General features: G+C 41.9%; 1 protein-coding gene across 3 annotated transcripts in view; it reads right to left on the bottom strand.

Annotated features, from left to right (window-relative positions):
* ZNF385D (zinc finger protein 385D) overlaps positions 1-281 on the bottom strand; it is a 631,463-nt gene extending 631,182 nt beyond the window's left edge. Inside the window, exon 1 of one of the 3 annotated variants that reach the window (XM_075125749.1) lies at positions 72-281. In XM_075125749.1, the coding sequence (XP_074981850.1) occupies positions 72-135 (64 nt within the window). In that variant the 5' untranslated portion in view covers positions 136-281. The remainder of the gene's footprint in view (positions 1-71) is intronic. The other 2 variants (XM_048838561.2, XM_075125750.1) reach the window with 2 other exon arrangements.
* Positions 282-19,818: the final 19,537 nt, after the last annotated feature.

Here is a 19,818-nt window from a genome sequence, read left to right as displayed (position 1 = left end):
TCCCCCCGTCAGACACAGAGACGAGGGCAGCCCACGTTAGGAAAGGCGGAGCCGGGGTCCCCCACACTTACCGTTCCTGGGCTGGCATTTAGCTCCTGGCAGCTTTGCCCTTCTGCCCCCAGCTGAGCTCTTCATCCTCCAGGAGGCTGCCCCCTCCTGCCCACCGAGCCAGCCACGCAGGGAGGAGGGCGAGCAGCCTGGGACTGATGCGCACGGGGGAGCGAGGAACCAGCCTCGGGAGGAGAGATGCCAGAGGGGAGGGAGCCTCACAGCCGCTCGTGCAGAGTGGTCCCGGCGGTCCCGCCTCCTCTCCGGCCGGGATGTCAATCAGCAGCCGGCGGGCTGGCCGCTGCCCGGCTCCCGGGCACTCGGCGCGGGGCCACCTCAGGGGCGGCAGGGCGCGGGGCCCGGGCTCAGCGCCTTGCAACTTGCTCCCCGCCTCCCCCGAGCGCAGCGAGCCGCGGAGACCGGGCTAAACAAAACAACCGACATGACAGGGGCTCGCTGGGGTCCGGGAAGGCGCTAGCACTAGCGGGGGAGATGGGGAGGGAGGCGGGAGTCTTGACAGGCAGTGCCAAGGCTCAGCGGCTACATTCCTCCTCTCTGTTGCCTTCCCCCTCTGGGGTGATAACCGCGGCCATCCTCTTTTCTCAGACTCCCCTGCCACACGCAAGGCCCCGGCCGCAAGCCGGGTCGCATGCCATCCCCAGCACTGGCCTCTGAGCTCCTCCAGGAACGAGTAACCCACGGGGCAGTGCCTGGTGGCATCCCCCTCTGTGCCCCCAGCCACAGCTCGCCGGGTTCCCCACTGTCAAAAGCCAGCCGTGCAGCACGGAGACCCCCAACTCCTATGATCACCAGATGGTGCCTATCCTCATTTAAGGGCATGCTCCCACAAACACCCCCTGTGTTATATGCCAGCATAATCAGAGCAAAATTGGAGCTTACCCTCACCCTGAAGGAGGCACATGTTACCCCGAGGGAAATTTTGGAAGCCCGTGGTTGTAAAGGGATGCTCTACCTTGAAAGCTTAATTTGGGCCTTGGCTGCCCCAAGTGCAGCCTAGAGAGCCCAAAAGCAGAGTTTTAAGGGGCCCGTGCTTTACTGCCTTCGTGGCACACTACAGCTTCATTGGGATGTTCCACAGCAGAGAGGCAGCTAAGGCTTAAGTTCAGCTTTAACTAGAGGAAGAGATGTATGAGTAGAAGAGAGAGACACAATCAACTGGAGTAGGTTTCCAGGGCTAGGACCCTTCCACACCCACAGATAACTCAACATAACCCTTCTCCCTCAGCTACCAAATGCTCCTACACTCCCTTTAAAGAAAAACACCTGTTACCTATCCCTTTCCATCAACAATATTTGTTCTACATAATTCCCCCCAGCCCCAGTGGCAAGCAACCGAACATGACTGCCTCTTAGTTAAAAAATTCTCTCATACACATGGCGTGACAATCATCCCGATTAGATCACTCACTGCTTTAGTGGAATTTTGGAATGTCCCCATATGAGCCTCCCGCTTACTTTGGCTGTGGCCTTAAATATTTTTAACAAAACAATCATTTGATCCCAGAGCTGGTCAATATTCTTCATTCCTGCTTTGATTTCTGGAAGTGTAAAGTTTTCTGGAAATTGTGTTTGTTTGTTTAAAGTCAACATGTGCTGTTTAGTAAATTACAGACACAAAAAAAAGTAAACAAATTTTGCATGCAAGAAAAAATACATTTAAAAATGTGATAGCCTAGTCCTGAGCAGATTTCAGAGCTATTTGTGCCTTTTACTAGTAACCTGAGTGGTAATGTAACTGTATGGTGTATAACTTTTTGTTTATATTCCTTCTTGTGTGTTTATACCTGTGTGCCAAATTATAATAGTTACTGTAGCAGCACCAAAAAGATGGTCCGCAGCTGGTGTTAAAAATTGCTCTACTTCGAGCAACCAGCAGATATTCCTCTCAGCAAGCATTTGAGAAAACTTTCTTACTAGTCATGGTGGGTTGCAGGCACAGGGCACGTAGAAGTCCCAGTGACTTTTATATTTAAAGAAAATGAACTCTGCTTTAAGGATCCACCACAGGTTTTTTGTGACACTGTATTCAGTCTGTTTCTCCATTACTGCACTGACTTCATGCAGAAAGATATTAAGGGATCATCATTATCATAACTTTGTCGCCCTATCTTTAATGCCCTCATTCTTATAAGATTGAATATCAAAAAGGAGTTTTTTTAAAAAAAGCACAAACTCAATAACCCAAATAGAAAGGAGGGCATCCCTTTACTATGATTCAACAGCACTTTTCAATCTCCTTTTTAAAATTATTTTGAGGGCTTGTCTTCACTTAAGGCTTGTCTACACTAGAGGAGAAATTCGATTTAAGCTACGCAATTTGAGTTACGTGAATGGCGTAACTCAAATCAATGTAGCTTAGATCTACTTACTGCGGGGTCCACACTACACAATGGCGACTCTCCTGACTCTTCTCCATCCGGTGGAGAACAGGAGTTGATGGGAGAGTGATCTGTGGTTGATATAGAGAGTCCTCACTAGACCCCGCTAAATTGACTGCCAATGCATCAATCACCACTCATTGATCCGCTGGTAAGTGTAGACAAGCCCTTACCGCAGGATCGATGAGTGGTGATCAATGCATCGGCAGTCGATTTAGCAGGTCTAGTGAAGACCCAATAAATCAATCAACCACAGATCGCTCTCCCATTGACTCCTGTATTCCACCAGATTGAGAAGAGTAGAAGGAATTAACGGGAGAGCGTCTCCCGTCGACATCGTGTAGTGTGGACCCCACAGTAAGTAGATCTAAGCTATATTGGAGTTACACTATTTGTGTAACTCAAATTGCGTAGCTAAGATCAAATTTCCCCTCTAGTGTAGACAAGGCCTAAGTGAAGACAAGCCCTAAGAATAACTTTAAAAAGGAGACTAGAGAAATGCTGTTGAGTCATCATAAAGGGATGTTGTAGATAGCTTAGAAAGGGAGTGGAAAGGAAAAATACTGTAGCAGGTTAGAAAGAATTAATATACTGAAATGCTTGGAAAGGATAAAGGAAAAACAGGACCAAAACAAACCAAAACCAAAAACCAACCAGAGCATGATCCAACTGAGACCGCATATACTTACATTTGCCTTGTATAATGAGATAAGATATTGTGGAAATTTCCATGGCTGGGGGGGGAAGTTTATTACCCCCTTTAAAAAGATTATATTTTGCTTTTGAGGGAATGAAAAGGGCAGGAGCCCTCCTACACTCTAGAATATTTTTGTACAGTGTGGTATATATGAGGTAGAGGGCCATATGATTATCCATATTTAATCAAAATATAGCTTAACAGAAGGTGTGATGGAGAAGAAGAGCGCCTCTGTGACAGGAGAGAAGAGTACAAATGAGTATTTGATCGGTCATACTTTCACTTTTTTGATGTAGAACTAGAAGTGTGTTTTCATTTGCTTTTGTGTGTTTTCTGTTCATTAGTTTTTAATTCAAAATGTACATAACATTTTCATGCATTCACTTGATTTATTTTCCCTGGCAAAGTGGTATAAGTCATATTAAACCAGTAGAAAAAAATGTATCCCCGCACACACTGGTGATTAAAGACAATTTTTAAAAGTATGTTTTCACATTGCTTAAAGTGAATTTGATTATTAGGAGGACACCAATCTATGCAGAATGTTAACCACATTTGCTTTTTTGGTTTTTTTTTTTTTTTTTTAAGTGCAAGAAGGTTAGGCATGTATGACTGTATATGAATTTGGGATACCATTTCTCTGTGCTTGGGATAGAGTTTCTTTTCCTTTGGCAGGGGGGATATGTACTGCCAAGGAGTCAGAATTCTGAAAACGTGCCTCTTCTGCTACTGATAGTTGGGGACATTCCTGAAAGATTAGAAAGATACTCTTCTAAAAAGAATGTGCATGGTGGAGTCAGAACATTGCATCTAGGAGCTTGAATAAAGAAAGAAAAGGAGGACTTGTGGCACCTTAGAGACTAACAAATGTATTTGAGCATAAGCTTTCGTGAGCTACAGCTCACTTCATCGGATGCATTCAGTGGAAAATACAGTGGGGAGATTTATATACACAGAGAACATGAAACAATGGGTGTTACCATACACACTGTAATGAGAGCAATCAGGTAAGGTGAGCTCTTACCACCAGGAGAGCGGGGGCGGGGGGGACTTTTTGTAGTGATAATCAAAGTGGGCCCTTTCCAGCAGTTGAGAAGAACGTCTCAACAGGAACAGCGTGTGGGGGGGGGATAAACATGGGGAAATAGTTTTACTTTATGTAATGACCCATCCACTCCCAGTCTCTATTCAAGCCTAAGTTAATTTTATCCAGTTTTCAAATTAATTCCAATTCAGCAATCTCTCCTTGGAGTCTGTTTCTGAAGTTTTTTTCTTGAAGAATTGCCACTTTTAGGTTCCTAGGTTAGTGGTTCTGTTGTGTGGTGTGTGGTTGCTGGTGAGTATTTGCTTCAGGCTGGGGGGCTGTCTGTAAGCAAGGACTGGCCTGTCTCCCAAGATCTGTGAGAGTGATGGGTCGTCCTTCAGGATAGGTTGTAGATCCTGGACGATGCATTGGAGAGGTTTTAGATGGGGGCTGAAGGTGATGGCTAGTGGCGTTCTGTTATTTTCTTTGATGGGCCTGTCCTGTAGTAGGTAACATCTGGGTACTCTTCTGGCTCTGTCAATCTGTTTCTTCACTTCAGCAGGTGGGTATTGTAGTTGTAAGAATGCTTGATAGAGATCTTGTAGGTGTTTGTCTCTGTCTGAGGGGTTGGAGCAAATAAATAAAGAAACAAACAATCACTGTAATTTAGTAATGAGCTGAATAAATTAGAAGAAATGGTGTCATAGCTGCATAGCCACGAAGTTTCATTCCCAGATCACCTACTCCTATATTTCATGGACTTTCCAGAGGTCTTCAACTTTCAGCATGTCACTTCTACCACCAGAAACTAGGGAGGAAGGAGACCAGCTCAAAAATAGGTTGCAAACTGCAGTAGCAGCATCTTGTGTACAAACTATAACCTTGCTCTCCATACCCCCACCAATCTGTGTGCTTCGTTCAGCCCAAATCAGCTTACTTTGTCGTTGTGCAAGATGCATAGCCCAAAAGCTGATGAAGAGGTACACTGCCACCATGCAGGACAGAATGCAGAAGATCCATGTATGGCATCTGCACTCCTCAGCTGAGTCCCATTGGAATCTACTATACCATAGAGAGGACTTGGGAAGTAGGGGGTGGACAAAATGACATGCAGGGTGACAAGTGAATCCCACCCTCAGAGTCCCACAAGCCAAATTCCTACATTATGTTAAAAAGTAAAGTTGATATAGAGGCTCAGAAAGCCCGTATGCTGCAGTACTGACCACAGAGCATCTTAATTGCCACTCTGCAGGCCAGAGCTGGAGCAGTTTTTTCTCCTATAGAACTTGCTTGCAGAAAGCCCATTTACTCAGCCTTTGTGCAGAGGAGAGGATCTCAGCCTTAGGAAGATAATGCTCAGAACACTATATTGGCAAATCCTAATGCACTGATAGGATTCATTGCTGTTTGCACATACACACAACCTAAATCACAATCCCCTCAATCCATTGTCTGATGATATTACCGTGGAACAAAGATATCAGCACATTTTCATCTTTCCTTCCAATACAATGAATACCTAGGACATTTCTAATCCAAGGTTCATTTTTCCTAGCATTTCTGCTTGATTCAAGATATTTTAGCACATGGCAATGTAACTCTTATGGCTAGATATTTGAAACATTTCATGCAAATACATTTCTAAACTGCTTCATAAAACATTTACAGAAAGGGTGCATACATTTATATATGTGCACAACTATTCAGCATTTCTCAAACAAGAGGTGGAGAGTGACAAGAACAAGGGGTGCACATTAAGTAAACAAAAATTGTGTGGGTAGCTTCCATTCAGGGCAGGCAACTTTAGATGCCTGAAACCCACAATTACTGTACAAAATAGATAAGTTCCCAAGACGTATGGGTTATTCCTGAAGTGCTTCTTAAGCACTCATATTAGCTGATAAAATACCTCTTGTATCAGAAAAAGGATGATCTTTAGAATGTTTGGGGAACAAGATCCCATGGAGGCAAATTGGAGCAGCTACTAAATACCTACTGGTCACTTTTGATGACCTTGAGGAACAGGTTTTTAAGATATAGAAAAAAAAATCAATCAGTGTAGATCTCTGTATGAAGAATTGAAAGGTAAAGCATCAAGGGCTAAATTCAACCTATAGATACTCCTGTCAAGGAGTTTAAAGAAAAACATGCAGGGGGAAAAAAGTAAGGGAGAGCATTCCTTCCTATTTGCCTTCTCCTGATTAAATATATTTTTCCCCTGAAATTCCCAAGCAAGCAGACATATCTAACTGTTTATTCCGCCTCCTTCTTTATTACTTCTCACGCATATTTTGGTGTCATCTGTAATTCTAACAGACTAAGTTGTTATGTTGCTTGTCAGTTTGCCATAGCAGTTGGGTTGATCTCTATAATGAAGATGTTTCCTTGTCACTGTTTAGGAATGTATTTCTCATGTTTTATGGAAAGATTGTTGTTGGTGATAATTTTAGTTCTCAAAATTATTTGAAATTGAAATCAGTGGGGTTACAGTGGTTGAATTAAAGACTGAGTTTGATCCAGTGAGTTATTCATTGCAGGAGGAGAATGAATGTGTAAATTGCACATTACTAAAACAGGTCCATTGACTCCAGGGAGGAGTCATATTCCTGAGAAGTTTTGATTGTTTTATACCTGCCACCTTCTTGGAGGTTCTGTGAGTCAGGGGCAACTTTAGTTTCCATTCATGTCTCCATAAGAACCCTACTGCCAGATGCTACAAAGGGCGTGCACTGAAACATTGAATCTCTTGGCCATGCATCCTCCAACTTTAGTCTGTCTTGCACCTCTCACATAAGGCAGGTGGCAGCAGATTGTTTGTAAATCCAGACGACTTTATGCTACAAGGGGATCAGAACTGTGATTTATGCCAAGGGTTAATCAAGCATCCAGTCCTGCCTACCATTGGAGTTTTGCTTGAGTAAGGACTCCAGGATTGAGCCTTGTTTGTCCTGGCTAAAATGCTCATTGAATGTGATTTTAAGCAACAGGCTTACTGAACTGTACATTAGCACAAAAATGTAATAAAGGTACTCAGGTTTGAGCATCCTCCACAACTCCCAGTAGAACCACATTGCTCAGTATGTTTCTGGCCCTTAAGGAAGAGCTGTCACGTTTTAAGAGAGCACTTCACTATCAACCCAGGAGTGATAAGATATTGTAATACGAATTCATCATGTGTGACTCTGATAGATGGATTTATGATTTTTCCCTTGAAGACTTCTTCACTGTTTACAAATAAGCATATGGACATGAATTGTCTAGTTTAGTCTATTTGAATCTCTCTCCTGATAATTCACCTTACTGTTTAATAAATGATTTTACCAAAATGTTATTTATATTGATTTTAAGTACATTACATAAGTGTTAAAACAGTTTGGACTACATTGGTTAAAAAATGATCTCTAGTTGCTTCTGTTCAGAAATGCTGAAGAATATGGAACCAGAAGTGCCAGCTACAACACTTTGAAAATTCTCACTAAAATTAACTGTGTACAAAAATCCCTAACAGCTTCTATATATACAAAATATTTCCTGCCCAGAAAGACTGGTAGCCCCAACTCATTTCATAACTATTGAATCCTTTGAAAAAGCATCACTATTTCAGCTGCACACATGTAAACACGAAAATGAATTCCCACAATTATTTGAACATATACCGTTAGTCTTCATACTGTGATTAGCCATTTTAAAGACTCCAGTGGGAGTCAGCTCCCTGAAGGAGACACTCAGCAAGGGACTAGGCCCTGATCTTACAATGGAGACTGCTAGCATAGAAACATGGTCCTGGGTATGTTAGCTAAAACAGCTGACTTTAAAAAGAAACATCCATTTAGTAGCCCACTCATCACAAGTATGGCATATTCCTGAAGGACTGAGCAAAACTCAAGTAAACATATAATAGATCTCTACAGAGAATAGGGGAATAGAATCATCCATGATGAGTACATAGCAACAATTTTGGTTGTATAAATAATACCCATCATCTGCCCCCCCTCCCCTTCTAAATCACCTCCCCCTAACCACCAAACACACAGGAGTTTTGGCTAGTGGCTCTGCATACTTGGTAAGGCACTAGCTGCAGTCCTGCTTCCAAGTATGTATACATTGGAGCTGGAGGTGTAATTTCCAGCTTGATTGTCCGCGCTAGTGCTGACTGAGCTAGTGCACTAAAAATAAAAGTGTAGTCACAGCAGCATGAGTAGTGGAATGGGATAGCTACCTCAAGAACACACCTAGGCCTGAAGAAGAGCTCTGTGGAAGGTCAACAGCTTGTGTCTCTCACCAACAGAAATTGATTTAATAAAAAAAATATATATTACTTCACCACTTGCTTCTCTAACATCCTTGGACCAACACAGCTACAACACTGCATACAAAAAAATGTGGCAGTTCTGCTGCTTTTTATGGTCTTTCATGTCTATGGAGGGTGAGTGGGGGGCAAAAAAGCGATGATGAAATCTGAGCCTTAAGCAGTACACTAGGCAATGTACTTTATTGCCGTGCAGACTCTTTTGTTACGCACACACAGACAGACACACACGCAGATTATCTAGGCATGGAGTAAAAGACAGATGCTGGCAATGTTCAGAATTATGATGCATGTCAGGTCATGTTCTAATTGATTGGCACATCTCACAGCTGGCAGAGTCCAGAATTGTTTGCACGTTAGTGACTGGAATATTAGAATGGAGTTTATGTCAGCCTTTTCTGACAGGTGGCCGCATCCCCAGTCAAAACTCTTAGGGCCATATTGTGGCTTGACCTATATGATCACATAGCCTTCATCAAAGTAATACCTTCCACACCCTGAATGGTTTTCCTGCATTTCTCTGCAAGCATTATGGGGGAAGGGAAAACAGGGGCTGCATGCCTAGTACTTCATCAGATATGTGGAAAGGAAGTGAATAGAAACGGGTGATGCTTTTGCCTTCGGGGCGTCTGCGCTGGCACAGAGAACAACAACATGCTATTGGTAAGGGGCAGTTGCAGATCACTGTTCTCAGAAGGCCCGGCAGAGTCCCCACTGCTGTTCCTGCAGTAGCACAATCGGACTGGCCCCTTTCTATGGGCTAGAGGTAGAAGGACACTAGTCCTTAATACTTTGTGGGTTCCAAACACATATTTTAAACTAAGATTTTATGGTCTGAAGACTCCAGAAGTACATGAAAATGACCATACCTACCTAAGAACCATATGATTCTCTAAGACAGACAACTCAAATAGAGATGTGCACAGTGAGTAATCACTTAACTGATTTTTTTTTAATATCAAGATGTTATAAGACTCAGAGGTGCCATGCATATAACATGTAGCTCCCACTAAAGCATTTTCTATTCACATATGATGTTTCTGAAGATTAGGGGTGTAAGATAAACAACTGTTCGTATTTGATAGTCTGAAACATTTCAGAGATACTATGTACACAGATACACACGGTGGGGATTTTTAGTGTTTGCTTGTGAAATGGCTTTGGTATTTCAACTTCATTTCTGGAACTCATAGGTCCATGCTAATACAAAAACAATTATAATTGTAACGGCTCCTGCTCTATGATCCAGGAGTCGCAACTTCTTGTAATGAGGCAATCACTCTTATCCTGGTGGACAAAAAAATGTCAGGTTTCCAGTGATGTGTTCAATTTAATGACAGAACTCCCCTCCCCCCCCCCCCCGCCCATTCCTCCACAGAAATAAAGTGGAGACAATGATTTCACTACAAAACTATCAAACCAAAGCTTTAACACACACAGAAACTTTACCTCTGAATACAAATCTAAATATGTTCCTAGAACTCAAATTCAATAAAATCCTAATGCAGCAGTGCAAGCAAAATAAGAACATAAATAGTGGTATGCAATCCTACATACCTATTGTCCCTCTTCACTTCCGAAAGTGTCTCATATAGCACTACTATACAAGATCAGAAACAAAAGGCCTACAATGTTAAAATATAAAATATTCATCTTCTAAGGTGCTGGTACAAGTACAGAAAATCCTTCTACCATGATTGCTCTATTATGCTGGTGAAATTGTTTACTCAAAAAGGAGACATAGTCAATAAGTGGTTTCATTTTTGCACCTGCAATTACTTTATTTGTACAGACAAGCAGACTGAGTGAAATCCTTCCCCTACTGAAGTCAGAAATTTTGCCAGGGACTTCAGCAGGGCCAGGATTTTGCCCAATATATGCAGAAACAGCTGCAGGAGCAATTTTGTGCATGTAAACTTTAAGGCCAGGTCAAAGTTGGCTGAAAATTTGGCTGACAAAGTATGACCCCAAGCCTGCAAACTTTTATTCATACAAATAGTTCTATTCATTTCAGAGGCTGCTCATGTGAGTGAAACTACCTGTCAGTTGGAAAGTTACAGGACTGAGTACTTGCTATGTGTTAAACACAGTACACTTCAAAAGTGTTATATATCCTGATAGGTTCAATAATTGTTTCTTATCTACATAACTTGAAATGAAATTTAATGGAGTGAATGATAACCAACAATATTTGACAATGTAAAAGTGTCCTGCCATAGATACAGTTATTAGATTTGCTAAACCACAGTTTGTTGAACTTTTAGGCTCCATAACAAAAATATATTTCAAGAATATGACAAACATATGGCACATTAAACATGGGGTAGTATTCCCATGCTTCCTGTTAGATACATATTTCTGAAGTCTAAATATGAAAAAAGCACAGCAAAATTCAGTTTGGGCCAAATCCTGAAGACCTTACTTAGTTCTAAGTCCTACTGAAGTCAAATGGGAATTTTGCGTGAATAAAGACTTAGTGAGAACCGAGTAAGGACTTCAGGATTTGGGGCTGAGTCCTGTAGGTATTTATTAATGCAACCAAAGGTTTGCAGAACAGGCCCTTGGCTTTTTATGTTCCAAGATTAACATGAGAAAAAGATTTTAATAGACCGTTCTGTGGTTTTGATATTATGTTGAATATGGACACAGTGCCAATGTCATTTTTAAATAATTTTCCTCACTATTGCAGCCTATTGGAAGTTTGAACTGAAACTTGCATCCTTATTTAAATGTAGGCTTAGAAGGATTAGATTTTGATCAGTAAAGGGTGGTAAATGTTGCATTCACAGTACACACACAAACTGAAGAAAAAATATTGATAATCAAAATTTACAGAGATTCTCAAGTAGCATTTTCTTATTTTGTGTAATTAGTTTGATTTACAGATCTTTATACAGTATATTTTGACATCCAATGTTAATTTGCATCTTATCTGGTTATAAAGCTTTAACTTTTTGAATCTCATTGTTTACGGTCATTAAGCAATTGCCTGACCAACTCTATTGCCTACCCCCCATAACTTCCCACAACTGAAATTTTTTTTAAAAAGCTTTAAAATATTAATATCATTTGTCATTTTTTTTAAAAAAATCTAATTTTGCCCAAGACTACTTATGAGTTATTTCCCCCTCTTATTATGACCCCCAATCCAGAAGAAAGCTCTTAAATACATGCTTAAGCATGTGTATAGTCCCATTAATTTTCCTGAGACTTCATATGTGTTGAAAGTTAAGCACATGCTTGAGTGCTTTAATGAATGGGATCCTATACCTGTATTGGCTATTATTCTAGCATTATTCACATGGAGTAAACTTTTTAGAAAAATGAAATATATATTTGGAGAAATGAATACAACATGTTGGGCCTCATTATGCACTCCTTTAGCATACAAGACTCCTATTAACTTCAATGGAAATTTGGGATACTCAAAGAATGCAGATTTAATCTTAAAATATGTATTAACTTTATAGAAAGCTATTGTAAGTTTGGAAAATAAAGTCTTCAGTAGAGCTGGCTGAAATGTGTAGATTCACTAATAAGTGTGTAAGCCTGAAAATGTTTGTGAATCCTCAGAGTTTTAAATACTGTTACTGGAAGCACTTATCCAACATGTGGCTTGTTTTATTCTCCTTAGAAAGAAATTCAGTCATCCAGTCAGAGCAGAAAGAGTATCATGTGACCAAACACACCATAAATAGCAAACAGTAAAGATGAAAAACTCAGTCTGACAGTGCTTCATTCTAACTACTTGGTGAATATTTAGGAGTACCAGATAAATTTGTAACAGATGATGGGACTGGTCTCTGAACAATTCACAAAATAAAAAAAGGCTGTCATCCAAACATTTAACTCCATTCACTTCCATCTGAATCTCATCCATTTCTTTCCTGGAACAGGGCAGGCCAATGTGATACTGAAAGGCAAACTGTTGTAACACAATAAGCCTTCTTGAGAGTTGACAGATTTTTGAGAGATGTCAGATCAATCTCCATTAGTAGGTATGAATGAGCAAATCCAGTTTACTGAAACACTGTCCTCCCAAACAAAACTCCAATAGGAGGTAATGCACACTGGTCTGCACATAAAACTGGATTCAGTGTCACTTTGAAATTTCCACAAATTTTGATGGAGCCATCCTGCTGGATTACTGGTATGATGAATGTAGCCCACTCACTGTGTAAAACCAATGACAGGACTCCAGCGTTCTCTAAATGGTCTGAATCAGCTTCCATCAGAGGCTTCAGAGTATAAGGCACAACTCTGGGCTTGCAATATTTTGGCTAGCTGTCAGACTTAACAGTGAGCTTCACCAATACTTTTCTCATCTGTCCAAATTCTCTTTCAAAATATTTGGAATGCCTGTCCAGTATTTCTTGAAGATTTTAAAGTGCTTTTATGATCATTTTGATCTCAGTCCAATTCACCTTGAGCTTCTCAAGCCAAGATCTGCCTAATAATGGTGAATACATCTCTTCAATCACATACAAGGATAAAACTGATTGTCCATCTACTTGAACTTTCACTGGCATATTCTTTTTGGAACTAACTTTTTTTTTCTCCCAGTACAAATCTTTAAAAAAAACTGTGAAGGTTTCTTCCTGAAGAAGTTGTGACAAAGTCTGATTGGTAGATGCAGCAGTCAGTGAGATGGTATGCTCTATTCTCATAGAAACTCCTTCGATCCAGGGTGTGACCCTGATGTCATCTCGGACTCAAGCTTCTGATTAAATGTACAGGGCTAGGCCTTGGTCAGTGTCTTTAGAGCTCTTGTCTTTTTCCACATTATAAATTCCCAACTCCTGTCCTTTTTTTAAGTTCAGTCTTCATAAGTGTTTTTTTGGATGTATGATTACTTTGTGTTGCTGGTCATTGACTTGTACAACAGGTCAGATAATGTGTCCTTTCTTCTGACACTTTCTGCAAATAACCTGATGTGCCCAGTAATCCTTCTCAGCATCTGTAGTTTCCACACAATGGCCACACACAAATTCTTTACATCCCCGTGAACCCCTGTCTTGCCAATTAAGGAGATTAGCTTCTCAGTTCACACTAAATTCCAAAAAATCCTTTTCTGAGGTTTCTGTTGCAACTGATACTTCAATAGCCTTTTTGAATGTAAGCATGGATACAGTCAGTAACTTCTTCTGGACCTGGTCATTGCAAAATCTAGAGATTAACTGGTTACACAGGGCATCATTTAATGTTTGTCCAAAGTAACAATGTTCTGACAATTTCATTAGAGCAGCAAAAAACTGTACTACCGACTCTCCACTTCCCTGATGTTGCTGATGGAATCGATATCATTCTATTATCATGGATGTGAGCTATAGTTGGCCCCAACACATTTCAGGAACGTCATTCACTCAAAGCCTGCTACTATTTCAGGGACATTAGTAATCTTCACTGTACACAGGTGAACCATAGCAATGATCGCCTCACAAACCTCCACCATAACAGCACTGTCAGTCTTCTTGAAAATGCCAAACTGATTAGCCACTGACCTCTAGCAGTCTGGGGCGCCACCCTTCCGATGGCAATAGCAACAGCAACCTGCTTCTGGACTGCTGTAGCCTCACTCATCTGCATGTCTTGGAGCTGAAGAGTTGAGACAAGTTGCGCAAACAGCTCTATGAAGTTAGGCTTCCATACGGAAATATTCTGAGCCCAATGCTGTTCTTCCCAGGTCTGCATGAAAATGTAGTCCCAACAGCCAGTGCTTGTGGTCCTTCTCCAGAACCATTGGTCAGCATACTGTGAAAGCTGCAGCTATTACAACCTGCATCAGGAGCCTCCACGACCTCCTCAAAGAACACCATCTTCTCAGGCTGACAAGACACTGCCAAAATTCCTTCCACCATGTCTCATGTCCTGCATTTGCTTGCTGTTCCCAAAGCAAGAGTTGCTTTAATTCCAACATCCGGAGCTAGATCAATGATTTGGCACCAGCTGGAATGGAAGCAGGGACAACAGTGTGTAGCATGCTGAGCTGGAAGTGCCTTTGTTTACTGAAACGATGGGCAAAGAAAAGTTCTGCATAGGCGTCTGGGAAGGCCAGACAAGTTCGTCCACAATACACATGAATTGATTCAAAGAACTGCACAATTTACTGCAGTGCTAAGAATCATGGGATAGGATTTCTGTGGGCCTAGCACCTAATGCAGGCTATTACAATGCCAGCTTGGATGTAGCTACATGGGTATGAATCCAATGTGTCTTAGGAGTGTGGATGATTACACCCAAGCTTGGCTAACTCAAGTTCCCAGACCTGGGTAAACTCAGCAGTGAAGACATACCCTAAATTATCCTCCTCTACAATGACCAGTCAGTTTGGATCAGCATTGGGTTAGATAATTTGACTTCATAATCATGTTCGAACATGAAACATTTTTAGTGAAGACTAGCCCATAGTGTTAGATATAGGTGGAGGAGAATGTTTATGAATATAATTAGAATGATTTTACCGAACAGACCAATGCAGTTAGGTTTATGCAAAGTCAACATCCAGTTACAAGTTTGTATTTTCAAATATATTAGCTGTACTGTGCAGCAACCAATGAGTCATTTTTCTACAATAAATGTTATTACTATTGTATATTGGACATAGAGCCCTTGAACAGGAAATGAGATTTTATACTTTCCTGGAAGTTTGTTGTTTTCCAATTAGACAACTCCTATTATAATCTATAAAATTCTGAAACAATTTACCCTGGATTTACTGCTTTCAAAACAACATACAAAATTAACATTCTGAATATAAAACAAAACATGGGGGCAAAATGAAGGTTGAGTGGGAAGACAGTGGGAGGTTACTAGTGCTAGTGGGAAACTGGGTAGATCTGTTCGCTGTTACTTCAGTCTATTTAATTTATTTGTGTATAAATACTTTAGATATTTACTGGACTCCACTGAGATCCAATGTCAACCTTAACACTTCATAAAGATTTGTCAGGGAATTTAATGGGCATCTTTGACTACAATGTTGTTCTTTTTAAAATCACAATAATACAATAAAATACATATTTGATAACATATTTCAATATATACCAGTAACATACAGTATATTATTGTATGCCAAAATGCAAGTAGAAAAACAAAAAAGCCAGATCTGTATGTACAGAATTCTCAGCCTGCCAAACTCCACAAATGGATGCATATCTGTACAGTAAATGGAATGCATATTCTTGGATAGCATACACAGTATATGGAAACATCTCTGTATGAACTATTTTTTCTTTCAAAACTACAGTAATAATTTAAGATCCTGGCAACTCTTACATTCCAATCTTATAGTACTCTTTTGCTAATTGGCCTTCAAGAAAGGAGACCCAGTTATTTCGACGAATCTCAATGAGAAGTTCTCTTAGGCTTTTGAAATGAAGTTCATGTATGCCCTTTAGGCTATATTTTCCTTTGAAGAAGAGGTTCTGTTACAAGGAAGTTTTCACAAAATAAGATTGATATTGTCAGAGGGATTACATAAATATTAAAAGACAGTCACAACGTTCTAGCATTTTTGTTTCAGCATCTTAGACAAGATTTTCATCCCTCTTAAGACACATTTTGGCTACAGATTGCTAATTGACTTTAGTTAAAATCCTTTTAAGATAAACTTGGTAAATGTTATCATACAAAAGCTTTTTGATTTACAAAACCCTGTTTCTGTTCTGGTTTAGAAACAATGGGAGAAATTCATTTCTACTGTAACTCCTCAGAAGTCAGTGAGAACCACACCAGGAACAGGTTTAGCCCAGTATGGTTGAGCACACTGTATAGTGCATCACTTTATGCATTCCTTAATTTGCGAATTGAAAGACAATTATTTCACTTCTAAACAGATAATGGATCTGATCCTGTTATCATAAAAAAAGAAAGTTATTAAATAGAAAGTGAACTATATCTCAGTGAGGATGGACTATGACCTAATTTAAGACAATATTCTCATTAACTTCAGGATAAGGCCAAATCAATGGGCCCCATACTGTTGCCATTGAAGTCGGTGGTAAAACTACCACTTGCTACAAAACAAGATGGTCCAATTTACATTGGACTTACATCAGAAAAACCTTGATTGGAATCCTGGCCCTAATGAGCTAAATGGGAGTTTTTCCTTTGATTTTAATAGAACCAGGATTTCACAATTTTAAGTTTGCAAAGATAAAGCCAAATTGAATTGCTTTGTTTCTTTTTTTTCTTACCTTTTACACATGGACCAAACAGGTTTATTATTACTGTGGTGGTAACTACTATTATCTCCAACAAATTTCTTATCTGTAAGAGTGGTGATTTTCTCCAGTGTCACTACAATTTGTTTAGGCTAATTTGTTCCTCTGTTCTCTCTCTCCTCCCCTCACTCCCCTTAAATTGTAAGCTTCTTTTATTTGTCTCTCTCCTAGGTTAAATATTTCTTCTAGTGGGTCAAAAGATGCTGAAAGTCTCCACAAGCAGCATGCAGAAGCTTAAAATACTATTCTTACCTATTACTACTTGATGGAAGAAGATCCAGCCATGAGTAAGAAATTGGCTTAATAGCTCTGGCGCCAGAGGGTGGGGAGATAGTAGGCAAGAAGGTAACTAGGGAAGGCAGCTATGGGAGAGAATGAGCCTGACTGGCCCCAAAGTTATGAGATGCCATGCACCAATATGCCAATAACACCCACCTTACATCTTTTTGAACAGGCAGTCAATGCTAGCACCCAGATTTTTGGTACCTGCAAAGGATATGTATGTTGAAGAACAGGTGGCTTTGATCAATGAGTTATAGGTTTTGTTATGAAATTCTAATGAAGATTGACTGCATTGGCTTCAAATATTTCCATTCTGGTTTTACATCAGTATAGAGGAGAACAGAATTTTGGCCTTTAGACTAAAATTTATTGATTCCTTCTTTGTGGTCATAGGTCTTGCATTTTACATGTTTACAACTTCTTAGTTTATGTAATTAATAGGAGTTGTACTCTGTAAATCCTTGTGGTCATGTAATATGGCTTTTTTAATCAAATGGTTGAATTTGTTTGCTATGGCAAACTATTAGAATGTCATAACAAAATATTGGCAGTTTGCCATTAAACAGTTTCTCTACTAAGGAAAAGGGGCACAGTTTTTCTTCTATTTTCCATGATTTCAGATAGAAATACTTGCTTAGAAGGAAAAGAAATAATGGTTCTGGTGGTCCTATAAGCATTTTAAGAATTTTCAAAAACAAATGTCAAATTTTAATATAATTTCTATCTACAATTATATAAAAAAGGCAAATCATACAGACTCTATAACATTATCAGATTTAACAGTCTTGGATATTATGGAGATGCTGCAGTTTCTCTCTATGTAAGGTTATAAAGGAGAACTGCTTGCAAGTCCAATTTTGACTCCCTCCAGGTTTACATTAGTGCAGCAGAAAAGAAACTGGCAGCAGTCTTCAACGGATGTGAAAACAGTGTCTCAACAGTAAGCCGTTCCACAACTATCTCTGATAGTTTTGTACCTCTGATATTAACTGAATGCAACAGATTGCAGGACAAGGCACAATCTGTGAGAGACAGAATGAAATATGGACCCAAGACTAAGGAGTCTGAACAAAGCACCTGTTGAAAGGTAGTTGTGGTGCTTCCAGTAATAAAGTCATACTTGCTTCACTGCTAAGAAAGCAGAAAGCAAGGCTGCTAATGATCCCTCCTAGATAATGTAAAAGTTAAAATCAATTGCATGTGTCTGATAGTCAGTATGATATGCCAAACTTTCTGCTCCTTTCCCACCAATCCTTGGTTCTGCCATTATCTAGTGCAGTGGTTCCCAAACTTGTTCCACCGCTGCTTGTGCGGGGAAAGCCCCTGGTGGGCCGGGCCTGGTTTGTTTACCTGCCGCGTCCACAGGTTCAGCCGATCGTGGCTCCCAGTGGCTGCAGTTCACTGCTCCAGGCCAATGGGAGCTGCTGGAAGCGGCGGCCAGTACATCCCTTGGCCCGCGCCGCTTCCAGCAGCTCCCATTGGCCTGGAGCAGCGGACGCGGCAGGTAAACAAACTGCCCCAGCCTACCAGGCGCTTTCCCCAAACAAGCGGCAGAACAAGAAGGTCCCTCTCAGACCTTCAAGAGAGAAGGTCTGACTCCTGAGGCCCCAACCTGACCGTAAGGCCCTAGAGGGTGGGAGGGGCCAGAGGGGAATTGGCCTAGGGAGGATAGATGAGCGGGAGAAGAGAAGGAGGGCAGGGAGGCTGCAGTCAGAGGGTCCCTTGGCTGGGACCCAGAGTAGTGGGAGGGCCTGAGTCTGTGCCTACCTGGCCACCGGGCTGTTGCCTGGGGCTGCTGCTGCCTTTGCTGCCTGGGAGCTGCTGGACCCTGAAGGAGGAGGGGACGAGGCCATCTGGTGCTGGGGAGCGCACAGGGACTCTGCAGGCCACTGTAGAGGGGGCTTGAAGGCTGAGTGACTTTTGAACTGCGCTCTTGTGGTGGGGGTTTTGACTGTGTTTGTGGGGACACAGGGGGTGTGGCGTGGAGCCTGCCCCCCAGTCCATCTGTGTGTGTCCCTCCCCACAACACCACCACCGTCGGCACTGCCCCCTCCACCACGCCCAGTGGACACTTACCATCTGCCTCAAGCTCCTGCCTCTGGGACTCTGCTGCTTGCTTGGCCTGCCGCCCCCTTTCACCACCTCTTGGGCCTGAAGCAGCAGCCAGTCTGCACTGACTCTTTTGCAAGCGCATGTGGGCACATGTGCCCCCCCCCACGCCCCATCCTGGACTGATCCCCTTCAGCAAGCCCCCAGCTTTGTCCCTGGTTCCCTGCCCCATTTTGCCCCTTGCAGCCTTTTTGCCTTCCCCTTTACCCCAGCACCTCACTGGCTTCAGTTTGTTTGCCTGCCCCATCCTTTTCCCTCTGCAGCGTTTGTTTGTTTGCCCTGCCCCTTCCTCTGAAGTTAGCCCCTTGGTTCCCTGTCCTGCCTTCAGCCTGGTTCTCCCCCCTCCCCACGTGATACCCCTGCCCTGATTGGCCCCTTACTCAGTGCGCCCATGCCCCCTCCCATGTGCTTGTGCCCTTTCCCTGTTTGAGTTTGCCCTGATCTCACTGCACTCCCCAAATGTTGTTATGACCCTCCTCCCCTAGTGCAGCTAGAGGAGCCAGATTCCTACCCTGAGTCGGTGACTGTCCCCCACAAGCCCTTGATAGCCCCCCTGTCCAGCCCATCCCTTTTGGCGCCCTCCTCCAGCAGCCCTAGATACCCCTCCCCTTCCTGCCCCTCCATCACCCCCCAAGCCTCTACCTCAACCACCGCTGCCAAACCACCTGTCACCGCCCCCTCCAGGGCACCGGCAGCGGTGGACAGCGGGGTGACCTCCAGTGCTGCCA

The sequence above is a fragment of the Caretta caretta genome, chromosome 2 (assembly GCF_965140235.1).
Source record: "Caretta caretta isolate rCarCar2 chromosome 2, rCarCar1.hap1, whole genome shotgun sequence".
NCBI lineage: Eukaryota > Metazoa > Chordata > Testudines > Cheloniidae > Caretta > Caretta caretta.
This window is presented reverse-complemented; position numbering and strand designations above follow the sequence as displayed.